Consider the following 17,043-nt stretch of genomic DNA (forward strand, 5'->3'; position numbering starts at 1 on the left):
ACGCCATCTGCAATGGCGAGCGGGTGTTCCAAGTGATGCACAAGCTCGGCCACGGAGGCTTCTCGACAGTCTGGTCAGTTCGCTCATGTGCGCCCTCACCGTCCTAATTTGCCTTGAAAATTCTTTGTGCTGAGGCCGCAGACACGATTGATGGTGAGCTGGCCGTCCTCCGGCACCTCAGAACCGTCGCCGGCCCTGGGCATCCAAACGTGGTGGCATTACATGACTCTTTCCAAATCTCTGGTCCGAACGGCGAGCATCACTGCCTCATTTTCCCTGTTCTCGACCCAAGCCTACGCAAGGCTGTTGTTTCCGCGGCGTTACCCAGCTCTATGCGACACGAGGTGTGCCAACAGGTTGCCAGCACCAAGGCATTCCTCCATCATTACGGAGTCTGTCACGGCGGTAAGCCCAGTTTCTCAAACTCAACACTAGCTTCATGAGAAACTCAACACTAGCCTCAGCTGACTGATGAGCATATGAACACAGACATCACTCTATCCAACATAGTATTTGAGCTTCTAGACATCCAGTCCATGTCTCCAGCTCGTGTACAGTCACTGGACAAAAGTCTCGATAATGACCCATTTTTACACCAAAACTTATACTTTTTAAGTATAAATAAATCAAGATTTTTATATGTAAGTAAATTAATAAAAATCTAAACTTAATAAATAATTGATTTAAATTTACTATTATTATTTTTTAATTAATTTTCTTATTTTTTTAAGCATAGATTTTTAAGCTTAAAAAGCGGAAAAATTAAAGATTTTAATTATAGTGGGTTATAGTAGATATTATAGGGGATTAAGAGATTAAAAAAATCTACTTGTATATTTAACCTTTAATTATAAGAGAAGTACTCTATTTATAACTATAAAAATTATATATTATTATAATTATTATAAGAATTTAATATAATTTTAATTTTTATAAATTTTTATTTAAAGGTTAAGTAATAATTTATTAATAAAAGTAGTAAGTTTAGGTGTAAAATCGCTAATTATCGTGACTTTTGTCTACCCACTGTAACTCAACTGCTGGGTCCTATCGAGAAGGAGAGCCTTAGGTTGCAAAATTGGCAATGCTCGCCGCATACTCCAGAGCAGGTCATCCAGACCCCTGACCTATCAGGTCTAGACTACTCTTTGCTCACTCGGGTTCGAATAATTGACTTTGGACAAGCGTTTTTCGCAAACCGCCCGCCACCCTCGCTGGGAGTTTCTATCGACTTCTTCTCCCCAGAGCTCTGCTTTGGTTATCTACCCTCAACCAAGAGTGATATTTGGCACCTCGCGTGCATCCTCTATCAGATTCACACAAAAAAGTTTCTATTTCCCGCAGCTCTCCGGATATTCGAGATCCTAATCGGTATTATTGTGAGCTATCTCGGTCCGATACCCCAACATTGGCGAGGGAGATTCAACTTCGACGAATACGGCTACTGCGAGCCGGGAAAAGTACAGGAAACAACAGAACCGGAGTGGTGGTTTGAGGACAAACACAGAGAAAAGACGATTGATGGAAGGATTTCCCAGGAGGCGGTACACCTCTCAGCCAGCCAACGGGGGGAGTATGTCCGCTTACTCAACGATATGGTTGCACACGAACCCGAGAAGCGCCTTTCGGCGGTGGATGTGATACAGCGTCCGAGTTCAGCCCCATTCTTGGACGAAGACTCAAGCGATCCAGTGACACATTTGTCAAATACTAGTAAATAGGCCTCCATAGTGTCATCAACACCTTCCGATCAGACCGTTGACAGCTTGCAATCTCTGAGCCCAGCGCTGCCTTTTGCAAAGCCGCTGCATGCGGACAATGTAGGTCCGTCACATGCCTGGTTGATGAGCGAATATAACATGTATTGCGGAATTCTATACTGGCTCTATCGCGATTGAAGGTTGAGAATCCAACTCAACCACTCAAGTTCGTAAGAGACCATCCTTCCACCGGCGTTCACTACAGTAGGGTAGGAAAATTGCGAGCATCTAAACTCAGACATGAACTGAATGCGATTATAATTATCGGGCCATCAATAGCTTCATATACACATTTTCAAGACACAAATCCATTCGCCATCCTCATATACTCGATTTTCATTTACAGCAAAGTCCCGGGTACTTGCGCGGGTCTTGGGTAATGAAGCCCCATGGCGGGTCACAGCCATTGCCGCCAGCCTTCTGGTTATCCAGATTGACCTGGTAAATCCAGCCTGTGATTTCATGAGAGTGGATACTAAAAATCTCGCCATAAAAGCAGACTTACCGTTGGAGCAGACGCAGACGGCAGGGAGACAGCATGGTTTATATGGCCTAAGCGGGTGTCAGCTTTCTGCTACAGCTATGGATCTAAAGGAGGCTCAGACTGTTGTGGGTAGCAGCGGCTCGCAGATAAGGTAGCTATAGGGATGAGACGCTCTGTATCCTTGGCCGGAGTGGTGGGCATGGCCGAAGCCACGGCCGCTAGAGCGCTGAGGGACGAAAGGATATGGCAGCCCCTCATGCTTCTTGAGATGTATCGTAAGTCTGTGTCAAGCGAGATGGATACGAGGCGTGAAATGTAATAAAGAATGAAAAAAAGGCTTCTAGCGTTGCGCGGACAGGGGAACCCCTAAATACCTATTCCTAGCATAAAACATGTTTCTGACTTGATATAGCTGTGACCAACATCTGTCCCCTATCGTGGTAACTCACACGGGCCTCTTACCCACCTGGCGTATGGATCTGGCCATAGCTCCCTTTGTACTTTGAGTTCTACGATACCTTCTGCTCTTTGTCTTGAAAGGGAAACAAAGGAGGCCTTGTTCCGGGGTAGGGTCTTATAGTCGGTCCAAGCTCATTTATAGTTGGGGGGCTCCATGTCTGAGCCAACTAGTTGGCGAATGAAAGGAATCAAGTCTTTCTGGCAGCAGAGAAGTTTCTAACGTAGCAGCTTAGTAGAGAGGGCAGAAAGAGTTCTGTGTAAGTGGTGCACCTATATCATAGTTTGTCTCCATTGAACCAATATGAATCAAAATTGACAAAAAGTTGTGGAACATATGAGAGCCAACGGATGGTTGTACCATTGGGTTTTAAGCATTTTCTAGGCGTTTGCGATTGCCCATGAGGATGGTTAAGGCATCACTGTCGCGCTTCAGACGCCTACTTGGGCCCTGCAAATTGATCTCACTAAACAATGACAAATAAATCATCCCGTGGAGACTGTAAAGTTCATTTGCTGGACCGGGCCGCCTATGAAAATTGCATAGAGTGCACTAAGAATGCCTAAGCTGATAGGACTGGTTGGGGATATGTTGGGCGGCAGCCGCGGACCTCGATTTTAGACCCCTTTGGCTGGTTGTCGCAGACAAATGTCTCACTGAGTCGTGTTTAAGGGAGATTTCTCTCATCATTACAAACATAGCGTTTCAATAGTTTGGTACCATAAGGCGCGCATTGCTGTGGTTGCGAATTCGATGAGAGTCTGAACGGGGCAAATTTACGCTGCTATGGCGTGGTGTAGTGACCCGGCAAGTTGGATATCATCTTTTCGCACAACGTAGTGTAAAGAAATGTAAGGAACCGTATAGAAAATTCGCCTAATGTGTCCCGACTAGCAAAGGGCATGATGCCGTTTAACTAGTACAGGTTCCAAGACGTAGCCAGACCTGGACCAATACGTGGCTCACGTTCCTCTTACTTTTTGCTGTATGATAGCAAGAACATTGCGCAATGCAACACCAGAGAGGTTACCCGCTGCTGGGATTACTCCAAACATTTGGGTGGCTGAGGTCGTTCACTTCCGTCATGAATCCTTGATCCCATTGCCAAGGCTAGACAAACTCGAGTTATGCACAAAGAGCGACTATACTCTCTGTCTCTTATGCATGGAACAGGCGTAGTCCTGGACTGGATAGACGTGGTGAAAAGTGGCCTGTCTAAAAGTTGATGATAATCCGACAACACAAAAACAGGTTCACGTAGGCCTGAATGCTGCGTTTCGCCAAAAAGACGCCGATTGTTTCCGGGGCTTGGCAGGAGAGCTAGCGTATAGCAGAAGGTTAGCCGTGATATTGCAACCGAGAGACCAAGTACTCGTAGACGAGAATAAATTCCAGCCATGCACAAAACCTGCATTGAATTAGCACGGAGTCAGCTTGAGTCGGTGATTCGTTGGCGTGTTTGCAGTGTCTCGGCGCTCGGTCACCAGAATGGACTGGCGAGGGCACTTCGTTGGCATGTAGAGACTTGAAGACGACGGATAATGCGCAATTGATTGAATTGCTGGCGACCTTGTCGGCACCTTGGTGCATAAAATGTGGCGAGTCCCATCGATTCGGAGACGAAGATCGAGTGTCTGTTTGGTCTGTCTGGTCGAGGTCTAGTCAAGTGTGGGCTGTTCTTGTGGGGAGTCGGCGACAAGTTAACTCCGGCTGGCCGCAGGTGCTCCAGTCAAGCCCAGCATCTGCGTACCCCATAGATGGCGTCACTGCTACACCGAACTCTACCCTTTAAACGCGATCCATCAGCATCAGATGTGCTGCCGTCTTTGCGCACTTGCCATCCAACATAACCAATCTAGCCAGTATTGAAAATATATCTGCACATATACCCGTTTACTTGCTCCTGCTTCAATACGGTAAACCATCCTTACTTACTCGGATCCAGGAGTTCCGAAGTTGCGGCTGTCAATCTCACGTGCGAGAGGGAGCCCACTCGTCTTTCACCACCCATTGAATAATTTATCGAATACCTGCACCGGCTGCCGAAGGCATCTTGCGCTTCCTCGGGAACCGGATTTGTCCATGGATCTGGATGATCCTGATCGGAACTCAGATTCCTCAGACACGTCTCAGCAGCAGCCTGATCCGGACGAGGGCAGTGCTGGGGATACAGCCAGCTGGTACTATGATTTAGACGATACGGCAGATGATGATGATCCGGACTACAGGGATGAACCTGACGAAGACGAGGACGAAGATGATGATTTTCAAGGTATGTGTGGAAAATGACCAACCTGGCATCCGTTCTCTCTAGTATGCTGCCTGAGGGTTCTCTCGGAAGCTTTGATTGATTACTAATGCATCGCTTTTTGCAGATGCATTGCCTGGTGATGTAGAGTTTGAACTTATTATTGGCGGCGGCGGCGACAACGATGGAGAGGAAGAGGAGGAAGAGGAGGAAGAGGAGGAAGATGAGGACGGCGACGACGACGACGACGACGACGACGACGACGACGACGACGACGACGACGCGAATGATGCAGTTCGACACATCATGGATCTCTTTAGAGGTGCGCTCCGCTCCTTGCGCCCGTTCCAAGTATTTGTGCACTAACATCACCTTAGAAGGTGGAGGATCGGGATTGCTTACGAGAACTCAACTTATGGCCCTCTTGCGTAATCGTGACCTCACCAATGTCCTCTTCAGTGACAACGCCGAGGACGAAGGCATCCTAAGTCACTGGGGAATCCGCAGACGACGTCAGCCCAAGGATCCTAATCGGTTTCCAAAAGTACCCAGTGAAGAAGGACTCCAACTCATGCGTGCTGGTGCTTTTGGTACAAACGACTACAAGCTCCGCATGCGAAAGCACATTGCTAGGCGTATGTTGGAGCGAGAGCTTGGCGTTGGAGACGACGAAGAAAGACGACGAAATGGCGACTTGATTACTCAGGTACGTTTTTTTTTTGGTTAAGTCGGCGCGGCCGTCGAGGCCACCTCAATGCATCATCGCTCACGTTGTCGATAGGCAATGATACCGGGGACGAGGGCTGAACAGATCATTCACTACGACGACCCAGTCTATTCTGGGCAGTTCTCCGATGATGGCAACTTCTTCTATTCCTGCTGCCAGGACTTCAAGGTTCGCATGTATGACACGTCAAACCCATACAACTGGAAACATTACAAGACAGTTTCGTATCCATGGGGCCAATGGACTTTGACCGATGCATCGCTGAGCCCGGACAACCGCTGGCTGGCATACACATCCATCCAGAGCATGGTGTCAATCGCCCCAACCGACCCCAATGACACTGGAGACCCCTACACTCTGGAATTGGACGATGGCCGTGGCAGACCGACCCAATGGGGTTGGAGAAATCGCGGAGGGTTCGGTATTTGGTCTATTCGATTTTCAGGCGACGGACGAGAGCTCGTCGCGGGCACGAGCTCGAACTCGCTCGTGGTATATGACATCGAGTCGCGACAAGTCCTACATCATGTCGACGGACACGATGACCACGTGAATGCTGTTTGCTTTGCGGACAAGTCTTCACCACACATCCTGTACTCTGGCTCTGACGACGCCACGATTAAGGTGTGGGATCGGAGAAGTATGGGAGACGGGCGAGAAGCCGGCGCGTTTGTCGGTCACATCGAGGGCTTGACGTACATTGATAGCAAAGGGGATGGACGATATATTCTGAGCAACGGAAAGGATCAGAGCATGAAACTGTGGGATTTGCGAATGGTCATGTCTACCAATCGGTTTCGGGAAATCGAACCGGCTCAGTACAGCAACACGAGTGGTTTCGATTATCGGAGAGAGTCATACGATGACGAGGATTGGGACGTACATCCTCACGACAACTCTGTTGTAACTTTCAGGGGTCACCAAGTCTTGCGAACCTTGATTAGATGCCACTTCTCACCGCCTTCTGCGACCAACTCTCGGTACGTGTACTCTGGTAGCGCCGATGGGAAAGTATACATTTGGAACATGGACGCGACTCTGGCGGGCAAGATCGATGTAAAGAAGGCGACAATGGGGACGCGTCGAGTGGACCGCCACACACGACTGTATTTCGAAGAACCCACTGGTTGGGGTACGTGTGTGCGTGACGCAAGTTGGCATCCGAGTGCTCCAGTGATGGTCGGTAAGTGGTTCTTGCTTCTCCGAAGCTAGGCTTAGAATTCAAAATTGAGAGACAATGCTAACTGGAACATTAAAGCGTCGGCCTGGAATGGGTACAGCATGGCTCGGGGTACGTGCACTTTGCATGCATTCAATGAGTCTTCTGATGACGAGGGAGAGCCGGAGATGCGCAGGAGCGTGGACTCCATGTTGAGACCTGATCCAGATGTATACCAAATGTCAAACTACTAATGGATATAATGTGTGTATATACTATTTCGCCGGTAAACATAGCTAGGCATTTGGTGTTGAAGGCTTTGATCACCTAGTCAAGAATCTGATGCGAGACCAATGGCAGATTAACAAGTCCATTCAGGTACGGAGAAGTCAAGTGATCCAGCCCAAGGGCCTCTATAGTATCCCAACACCCGTCTGAGGAGCCTGTCTGCAATTTCTCACATTGACACAGAGATAGTTCTTCTCAGGATCGGTGATGCGATTCGCCGCATTTCCGTAGTTGGGGAAAAGAGGGCAGTCGTCATCACCAGGTCTGAATCCCGTAAGCAAACGTCACCGAAAGGAACCAAAGTCACCTATCTAATTCCTTCAATCTACCTGTTGTGCAATCTCATTCGTCACGCATGAGCAAACACCTGCCACGTAGATGGCCTATTGTTGCGCACCTCATTTGCGTCAAATGGTGGCTGAGGCAGCTCGAGCCTCAGTACACCGCCATTCGTCAGCTTGTGTGCTAAGCCCTCGGGGGTCGCGGCCAGATTCGTCTGCCGCTTGTTGGTTTTCCAATTCAGCAACAAGCAACAAAGGATTTCAATGACCAAGACCAACGTGGCTGGTGATGGGTCCATGATGAGGTCGCGTTCTGTCGCATTCGGGACACTGGCCGACGTGTAGCACAGTGATACCCGTATATAAAGCAGCATTGAATTCATGGCGAGTACAACTGGAAAAAAAGAGGCACACGGTAGCAGATCCAAGCAGAAAGATTTAAGTCTTTTGCAATGATTACTATGCTTCTTCTTTTTCTTGCTGGACTCCCTGCAGTCCTCGCCCTCGTAGGAGGTCATTGCCCGCCAGCAGGGCCGGTTCTACCACCGCCAGAACTATCTGCAGGACTCAACCTGTCGAAACTCGATTCTCAGCTCGACAATATCGTGAAAGGCGCTTTTAGATCCTTCAATGCTACGGAAAACTCATTCTCTATATTACTTACCTCCAGAAATGCCACTGTCTACCAGTACCATCACACACGGCTGCCGTCCGGGACCCGTCGGGCGTCAAGAAGGTGGATGGCGATACGGTGTATCGGCTTTGTAGTGTTACGAAATTGTTCAATGTGTTGACGGTGTTGTTGAATGCGGGGGATCTTTTGGATACTTCCATTACCAAGTATGTTCCCGAATTGGCGGGAGTCCAGGTGTACGAGGGTATTACGTTGAGAATGCTGAGCAGTCAGGTGTCTGGGTTGCCGAGAAGCGGTGAGTTTGCTACAGCATGACGGTTTTGTACCGTTCCATGATGTATTCCCTTCTATGGTAGACACGAAAGTGGTTAAACTAACTGTTTTACCAGGTGATGCATTTGACTTGGCCACTACTGACGCCAAGAGCTGGGAAGACGCCGGCTTTCCGGTCCCTTCCAAGGGGGATATGCCACCGTGCGACGTGATCGGAGGAGAAGTGTGTAGTCGTGCTCGTATGGGTGCCACCGTCCAAGCCTTGCCAACATTTTTGCTGACTTTGAGAACAGAGTTTTTTGAGAATCTCAAGAACAACCAGTTGATTTGGCTGCCCGGGGCCAAGACGGCGTATTCGAACCAGGCCTACACCCTTTTGGGGATGGCTATGCAGAATATAACGGGAAAGACGTTCGCTCAGCTCCTACAAGACAGCGTCACAAAGCCTCTTGACATGCCGCTGACTGGGTTTACCACACCTGATTACTCACGGGGAATCATTCCTAATGGGGCAGGCAAAATCCTTTGGGACCAGGACATGGGGAATTACAATGCGTACGAGTACTCACCGCCATCTCCGAAGCGCCCCGTGTACTAACCGTGTGAAAGGACCGCCGGCCTTTTCTCGACTCCAAACGAACTGGGAAAGTTTGTCCGCGGCATCATGAACCACAAGCTTCTGTCTGCCGCGAACACAAGACAGTGGATGCGCCCAGCTAGCTTCGCTGGCTCATTCTCCATGTCTGTTGGCGCGCCATGGGAAATCTTCCGCGTTGCTCATCTCACACCTGATCAGCGACCCATCGACATCTACACCAAGTCGGGTAGCATGCCTGGCTGGGCGGCATACCTATTTTTCCTACCCGACTACAATGTCGGGGGCGCCATTGCTGTTTCTGGAGATGATGGAGATGCGGCTAGTTTGGCGTTACTTGACATCGTTGCCGCCACAGTCGTTCCGGCCGTCGACTCTCTGGCAAGAGGGCAAGCCAAAGCAGCCTACACGGGACAATACGGTGCATCGTCCGGCGACAATAAACGCATGAATGAAACAGCTCATCTAGAGCTAGTTATTGACCAAGGGCCAGGATTGAAGGTCAAGTCGTGGTTCAACAAGGGAAAGTCAATAATCAAGGCCACCGCGGACCACAAGGGAGTCAAGCCGCAGGAGATGGATCTTCGACTTTATCCGGTCGGTGAGAATAATAGATGGCAACTGAGCGTTGAGACTCTGGAGCGACGGGTTGACGTAGCTAGGAAGCCTAGTGACGCTTGTCTGAACTGGTTTCAAACCGATTCCATGCGCTGGGCGACGCTGCCCGTTGATGAGTTTGACTTTGAGGTTACCAATGGACGGGTAGTTGCGGTTCGGAACCTGGGTTTGAGAGCAAATCTCAGCAAGATCCACTAGCTGCAAAAGATATACACAAATATACTACTGGACAATATGTAATCGTGTATCATTATATGGCAACCAACGGCCAGGTACCTGGTCTGGTCAAATACCTACCTAGGTACTTTCGACTCCCACCGGAGCTGGGGAAGCTTGAGCGCCACCATGAGGATAGCGTCTGGGATCTAAGAAACGTTGCAAAAGTCAGCCCATCAAGTGATGTCATCGCGATGGGGGTAGTCTGCCAAGAGAAAGAAAAAAGGCGATTTATTCACGTCGATTTCCCATCTGCTGGCACTTTGGACATTCGTGTCCCGTGATACCCGCGTTCTGCAGCGATTGCAGAATCCGGTTTTGTGCGAGCTCCTATTGAATCCCACCAAATACGCCAGATGGCGGCGGAACAACAATGCTCCGTTACCGAAGATGAGCAGCCCGACTGCCCCTGTAACTAAGCTTCACCAGCTGTCATGGCTCGTGCGCCGCCTTTGCAGCCTCGCCTTCGGACGGAAAGCTTCTCCAGAACTTCGCCTCTTCACTTGCCCGTGATCCACCATCCAAATCTAGTCGATCAAGGTGCATTCAACAACCAAGTCGAAAGATTCGTTTCTTTTCACCATTGATTTCGTTCCGAAACCTGCCATCGTGACGCTTACGGTGCGATCGGATTGATGTCCCGCTGCTGAACCGCAAGAGGTGATCCCCGTGAGAGCACCAACGACCGAAAGAAGACCACGTATTTCTTGCAAAACTGTAGTATCTGATTCTAGACGATTGAGGTCTAGGAGAAATTCATAGGATCACGGGTTATTGGTCCGCATTGCCTGTACCATTCCAGGAACGGATTTGTTCGCCTGGTCTCGTTGGGTTGATGTTGAAAACTACCGGGGACTATGATACAGGAGTCCGTCTTCTAAGCTGATGCGATTACTTTGTTCTTGATTAATTTTCTACTACATTGTACGTATTAGAGCTTTTGTATCTCTCACATTTCTTCTCTTCTGTTCTTTCTTTTTATTTTTTCCTTTTTTGTCGTTTGCGGTCATCTTCCTCTATTGGCGGTTCTGCGTTTTGTACCTAAACCTCCCTTGTCTCCGAGGTAGTATCGATCACTTCAAGACTAATAAAAATGATTACGAAAGACCAAGGGCCTCCTCACACCATCACTCGATTACATAATAGGGTCATAGGCAGCTGCTGTTTCGTCGATTCATACTGCTTGCAAATAAACATCGCTCTGCTCTCTTCGGCTTGCGTATTTCAGCATGGCGGAAGCTGACTTTGAGATCGACTTCTACGGAGATACTGCAACCGACCAGCAGTCGGAGCAGCAGGACGGAGACCAACACAACGAGGGTGACTACCAAGGCCATGACGAAGCTAATGGAGGAGGTGAACAAACGGACAGCCACAAAGCCCATCACGATGACCATCACGAACAAGCCGAAAGCCAGACCCATCAACAAGGAATAAAACGAAAGTCAGAAGAGGATGACCGACCAGTTGATCCAGCAGCCACTTCTGCACTCATGATCTCAGAACTGAGTTGGTGGACCACGGATGATGATATTCGAGGATGGCTTCGGAAAGCAGACGGCGAAACCGAGATCAAGGAGATGACATTTAGTGAGCACAAGGTAAATGGCAAAAGTAAAGGGTAAGATTATCCAATATGTCACACACCTTCTGATACGAGGAGCGCCCTGCTTACAAGTCCCGCAGACAAGCATATATCGAGTTCTACTCACGCCAAGCCGCCACGGCGGCGAAACGTTGCATAGATCAGCTAGCGAACGATGGTGGCCAGTCTTGGCAGAAGAAGTTGCTGCCCACGTATTGGAACTCCGCAGTGAACCCTTTCAGAACACTGCCCAAGGACGCCCCGGCACGAGGAGTGAAAGAACAGCCCAGAGCCTCCCCGCCAGGTCCCTATAACGATCGAGGCAACTACAGTGGGGGTTACCGCGGCCGCGGAGGTTTTGGCAACCGAGGAAACATGAACCAGGGCAACTTCAACAGTAACCGCAACTATAACAATAGCAACATGGGATTTAACAACAACATGGGTGGTGGGTTCAATGGACCCATGGGTGGTAACTTTGGCTTCAACCGCGGTAATATGATGGGTGGCGGCATGCGCGGCGGGCCTGGAGGTATGAGAGGCAACCGTGGTGGCGGCAACATGATGGGAATGAACCCGATGGGCGGTATGCCGATGGGTATGCCTGGTAACATGGGCATGATGGGTATGGGTGGTGGGATGCCAGGTATGTGCACAATGTTTCTCGCCAACACGCTCCATATTTCAGGCCGTCTTCTAACTTGCAGCAGGGTTCCAAGGCATGGGTCCCAACTTTGGAGGCGGCTTCGGTTTCGGCCAGAACCAAGGTGGTGGTGGCGGCGGCGATTGGGGTAATCCGCATGGAGCGAAGCGTCCTCGACCAGAGTGAAGAGCTGCTGGTCGTCCAAACTGCAGGGGATTACGTTGACTCGTCATGAAAACGCTCCGTGTACAGCAACGGGTAGGATAATATACGCACAAATTTTGGAGGCCTCGGGACTAGCTGCATTCATGTACTATAGACAAATTACGGACAGGTTGCTACGGAAATGGCGCGAATAGCGTTGGATGGGTTTGTTTTAATGGCATCTATTCGGATTCAAAAGGGAAAAAAGAAAAAAAAAATTCAACATCTGTCACTGCCTATTTGGGCTTTATGCCAGCTGTGTGAACGTCTTCAGTTGATGTCCTCTACCGGGGACAAAAAAAAAATAGGGCATTTTTATTGCAGTCTCACTATGGTGGCGGTAACCAATTCACCCATCTGCAACCACCTCTCTCTCAAAGTACTCCTCGAAACCTCATTCCCAGCGGTACACCGCTCCAGCTCGGTCAATTTTCTCCCCACGTCCTTCTCACACGCCCTCAAAACCTGAACCAACTTGTCGTTGACAGCGTCTCGATCCACATCCTCGTCCCTCAGGCCGTCGAGTACGTCTCTCCACTGGGTATGCGAGCAGCACAGCATACGCAACGCCGTGTGCGTCCTGTAGCAGGCCGTTTCCGCGTCGAGCATGTACCTGCCCCAGAAGCCCGTGTCTTCCAGCTCCGCTCTCTGTCTCTTGGTAAACAGCGGACAGAGGTACTCGTCCAGGCAGATCTCGTCCCACGGGTTCGTGGACCCCGGCAGCGTGAAGCCGTATTCTACCAGCAAGAAATCGTTGGAATGCGAGCCGTACCGGATAAACAGCTCGTCGCCCTCCTCGACGGGATGCGTCGTGGTTATGGTGAATGAGGCGTCGTCAAAGGCAACTTTGCACCCGTCGGGCGAATGGTTGAACAGGTCCGCGACGGGCTGGAGAACCATGTGGTCTGCCTTGAGGAGCTTCTCGGTCGCCCTGGTGACGTGGTAGAATGTTCGGCTGTTGACTAGGTGCCACGAGTAGAGGAATTGGGTCCGGGATATGGAGGGGTACGCGGCCGTGACGAGAGCCCAGTCCGTGTCGAACTTGGTCTTTTGCTTGGCAAGGAGAGCTTTTGCGTTGGGAGGCAGGAGATGCTGCAGCTCGGAGGGCCAGCTCAGCGGCATGCAGGTTCTGATGTCGTCTTCTGAGGGGAATACGGCTCTCCATATGGCGAATTCGGGGTCTGTTTCTAGACAGAGGGATGTGGCGAGGATGGCGTGGACGGTTGACCCTTTGAGGTTGTGGAGGATGGGTTGGGGTGTGTTTTTTAGAGTCCTGAGCATATTTACCGGGACTGTGAGGATGTCTTCGCCGGTCTGTGGATTGCTTAGCTAGAGTTGGATGGGGGTAGGGGAGGTGAAAGACCTTTAAGGCGCGATTTGCGACGATACCTATGCCACGGCCGGGAAGCGGTTTGGGGCCGATTCCGTTGATGGCTACGCCCTTGGTCTCTGCCCAGGTGAGCAGGCGCTCGATTTGCTCCATTTTGAGTAATGGTGAGCCGTGCCCGTTTGGCAATGGCGTCGAGGTTGCTTCTTTTTTGTATGGAGTGTTGGATGTTCCGGCAGGAGTTTTGGGCAATGGCATGAGTGAGCCGGTGGCTTCAAGAGGCTGGATATAACATGGTTGTGGGATATGTGCGCTGTGCAGACTTGAGGGCGATGTATAGAATTGGAAACGCTTAGCGTGAGCTCTCAAAGTGAGGTTGAAGCACACCATGACTCCATGAGCATCGAGCAAAGGTGGAAGTGGGGAACCAGTCGAAATCATCTACTCCAGAGTCCAGGCAAACAACTCACAGGAAGATGCAACAACACGCCGACTGGTGCCGCATCCAACGTAGCAACTCGCATTGTTTCGCGTGATAGAGAGCCAACTGGAGAATTCATGGCATTAATGTTGTCGTGGCCGTGTTTCCGAATGAGGTACACCATAAAAAGCTGTGCCCGCCATGGTCCAGAAGTGTCGAGGGCACCTTGTCCGCTTCTCTGTAAGCGACTCCTCCATGATCATTATCTGTTAGGTACGCAGGTCGGATTACTGTGAAGTGATGTAGTGCGACTGCTTGTGCTTTTGTCTATATAACGGAGAAGAGTCGCTGATCAGCGAGGAGACAGATACCATTTTCTGCCAATATTGCTCACTTGATAACGCAAATGCGTATAGTGCAAAAGTCATGCGGTTTCGCGAAAGTCCGTTGTTCATGGAGACGATGCCGACTAGAAAGTATTCGGCGCGTCCTTCAGAGTACCAACAACCCTCGGCCTCCCTCTCCCAACGCCAAGCTTCATCTCGTGCCATTTAAAGCGGTCGCGGCTTCGGTTACCGTAGATGGGATTCTGACACCTTCAGTAATGACTTTAGGCTGGCCTGTGGATAATAAAATACCCAACGCACAAGAAATCGCAGCAAGACAGGACCTCGACGACGAAGAGCTGGAGCTAGGTGGTGGTATTGACCCAAGCTACAGGCGATTTTGTTAGGGGAACCCAAGGTGAAGCTTCCGACCGCATCTCACGAGCAGTACTAACATTATATATCATTATAGTTTTGGGAACGGTACTTATTAACGGAATGGACGCAGTGCCACGACAGCAGCTATAGATGTCATTGCATACAAGAATTGGTCCTCGATTCAAGCTACGTAGCTGGACTGTTGACACATTTCTGTAGATGGAAGCTACCTGCCTGCAGCTGCTATTCTACTTCTTCAGGTGATGATGAATCCCTTGGGTGCCCGGTATCTGCAGCCATTGTTTCCGCCCCTGACACGTTGACATCAAGGCTTTAGGGAGTGGCGATTGTAGCTCTGTAATGCCCGAATTTTTGATAAATATATTGCAGGGGCAAATGGCCTTTCTCACTGAAATATAGTGACGTATTAAATAGTTTCAATCCTCGCTCGGAAGGTAAACGTCTTAGAGTTGCTCGCTCGTGCGAACAAAAGGCGAAGAACTTCAGAGTACTCTGCAAGGTCAGACGCAAGGTCAGGCGCAAGGTGCACTATAAAAGCCACTATTTTGTCTCGAACGTCGGCAAAAATCAATCCAGATAAGCCCTCGCAGCTGAAGGCCCGGGCAGCGAAGGGCAGGGGGGGGCCCGACTGGAATGGAAATGTCGCAATCTTGGCTGGTGGCTGGATGGGTTGTTGTGGTAGTAACTCGATCATGTGCCTCGCAAAATCATCAAACAGAGCAACGTTGCTGCTTACTTTTGCAAGCCGTGCCCTCTTCTCGGATTTTTTTTCACATTCTTTTTTCGCTGAGTGTATTTCGTTAGGGAAGAGCTCCTTCAGGTCAAGCCCGTTCTCCGAAGCGGCCTCGCACACACTGTCGAATTGGGCTGGTGTGATGCATCCAAAGAGGCCGACAAACCTCCTAGTGTTCCCGAAAAATGCAAAATCGAGCGTGAATCTCGTTGCAACACTGAGATCCACGCCTCTACCACGAAACGGAGTTCCGCAGTTTTCGACGTCAACCAGTCCAATTCGACGTGGGGAACCTGGAGCACGAACCTCGAGGTCTAGGACCGGAATATTCCGAAATACAACATCCCGAAAACCGCTCCAAATAATGAAAGTTGTGTGTTGTGAAATGGCAGGGGTAAGGTCATCGCCAAGAGAATGATAAAGTCGTCCTTGATGATAGCAATCGGGGGTTAAGGGGAGTCGTTCTTCCGCAATTATGACCTTTCCACTCTCAAATTCGAACACGGTTTGACTTGGTAAAACGAGAAGATCCAGCTGCTTCTCTTCACATATTGTGGCTGCTTTCTTCACGTCTCTCCATCGCTGTTTAAAGTCTTTTCCACAATTCTCAATCTTAAAGACGATTTCGGGGTTTTCGTTCACTACGAATATTCCTGCCGAGATAACTGTGATCCCTTTAACATCTTGGCCTGTCGCTAGACGATCGCGTTGACGTCTTTAAGATATTGAGCACAACGCCCAACTGGTCGTCACTTAGGAGGATGCCCCCTCCGACACTGTCGGTATCGTGTGCCTTGTTAGTCTTTGTGAGTACTTTCCTTGAATGAAATTGAGATCTATTTTCCTGACCGTACCTCATCCAAGAGCGCAGAAGACATTTTTGCATCGAAAAAGAAATCCACTGGTCAAGCTATGCTCCATCGCCATATATATAAGGAACTCAGTAGGTGGGCGGTGTAATCAATCTTTGTCTTTTTTGATCAAGAAATGTGTCCCGACGTTGGTTTTAATATAGCAAGGCAGGGATTCAAAAGGCTTTGTACTGTGCCTTCCTCTCTCATTCACAGAGTCGCCGTTTCAGATCGTCTCAGATCGTCTCAGGAGCGTCTTTGTTATCCATGTCCTCGGAATCCCAGTCCATGAAAGATATGAGCGAAATGGTGCGTCAGGCATGTCTAATATAACAAAGCGGCGACACTCATAGAGCCCATCACTCACAAAGGGTGGCCAGTTCAGGCCGTATCAGATCGTCTCAGGCGAATGTCGTCATCTGTGTCCCCAGCGTCCAAGTCAGTAAAGGCAAAATGAAATGGTACTTTTGCGCGGTTCTTGGCCTGCTTCATGAAACAGACCTGTTTGCAAATTAAATGGGAGTCTCCGTGGAAGCGCCAGTGTCAGCCTCATCATTATCGTCGTGCGTCCAGCGGTTGAAAGAGCCAGTATTTCTAGCCTGCGTAACTCAAAGAAACGCCAGCACCATGAAATGGGACAACCAAAAGCATTTGCCCATAGAGATATGAGGAACTAATACGAGCCATTCAACACTATAAGCGCTTTGTAACGTGTTGAATGTCCTTTTGCTGTCTTTGGCTTTCCAAGTTAAAACCGGACACGGCGCACTTCTTCATACCCTCGTCATGTCTTCTTCTCTTGTTTAGTTATGGA

At 49.6% G+C, this 17,043-nt stretch overlaps 4 protein-coding genes across 4 annotated transcripts; 3 read left to right on the forward strand and 1 right to left on the reverse strand.

Annotated features, from left to right (window-relative positions):
- Positions 1-4,379: 4,379 nt before the first annotated feature.
- J3458_009179 (uncharacterized protein) lies at positions 4,380-7,406 on the forward strand. Its single transcript, XM_066119615.1, has 7 exons — positions 4,380-4,973; positions 5,077-5,271; positions 5,327-5,655; positions 5,731-6,859; positions 6,935-7,099; positions 7,196-7,213; positions 7,313-7,406. The coding sequence occupies exons 1-5, from the start codon at positions 4,784-4,786 to the stop codon at positions 7,087-7,089; spliced, it is 1,998 nt and encodes a 665-aa protein (XP_065975411.1). The 5' UTR covers positions 4,380-4,783; the 3' UTR covers positions 7,090-7,099; positions 7,196-7,213; positions 7,313-7,406.
- Positions 7,407-8,323: 917 nt separating this feature from the next.
- J3458_009180 (uncharacterized protein) lies at positions 8,324-9,722 on the forward strand (the record flags this gene model as incomplete). Its single annotated transcript, XM_066119616.1, has 3 exons — positions 8,324-8,550; positions 8,605-8,866; positions 8,921-9,722. Exons 1-3 carry the CDS (start codon positions 8,388-8,390, stop codon positions 9,720-9,722), a joined length of 1,227 nt encoding a protein of 408 aa, XP_065975412.1. The 5' UTR covers positions 8,324-8,387.
- Positions 9,723-10,193: 471 nt separating this feature from the next.
- Positions 10,194-12,154, forward strand: J3458_009181 (uncharacterized protein; the record flags this gene model as incomplete). The annotated part of the gene is made up of 3 exons (XM_007815745.2): positions 10,194-11,361; positions 11,427-11,971; positions 12,036-12,154. The coding sequence occupies exons 1-3, from the start codon at positions 10,970-10,972 to the stop codon at positions 12,152-12,154; spliced, it is 1,056 nt and encodes a 351-aa protein (XP_007813936.2). The 5' UTR covers positions 10,194-10,969.
- A 333-nt stretch (positions 12,155-12,487) lies between these two features.
- J3458_009182 (uncharacterized protein) lies at positions 12,488-13,922 on the reverse strand (the record flags this gene model as incomplete). Its single annotated transcript, XM_007815744.2, has 2 exons — positions 13,536-13,922; positions 12,488-13,486 (listed from the first exon to the last, which is right to left on the reverse strand). Exons 1-2 carry the CDS (start codon positions 13,887-13,889, stop codon positions 12,488-12,490), a joined length of 1,353 nt encoding a protein of 450 aa, XP_007813935.2. The 5' UTR covers positions 13,890-13,922.
- Positions 13,923-17,043: the final 3,121 nt, after the last annotated feature.

Source organism: Metarhizium acridum (assembly GCF_019434415.1).
Source record: "Metarhizium acridum strain ARSEF 324 chromosome Unknown scaffold_141, whole genome shotgun sequence".
Lineage (NCBI taxonomy): Eukaryota > Fungi > Ascomycota > Sordariomycetes > Hypocreales > Clavicipitaceae > Metarhizium > Metarhizium acridum.

Excerpts from the sequence above, each read along its gene's own strand:
- J3458_009179 (XM_066119615.1), top strand. The coding sequence starts at position 4,784 with ATGGATCTGGATGATCCTGATCGGAACTCAGATTCCTCAGACACGTCT. Across the intron at positions 4,974-5,076 it reads CGAAGATGATGATTTTCAAG|ATGCATTGCCTGGTGATGTA; the intron begins GTATGTGTGGAA and ends CGCTTTTTGCAG. Across the intron at positions 6,860-6,934 it reads GAGTGCTCCAGTGATGGTCG|CGTCGGCCTGGAATGGGTAC; the intron begins GTAAGTGGTTCT and ends GGAACATTAAAG.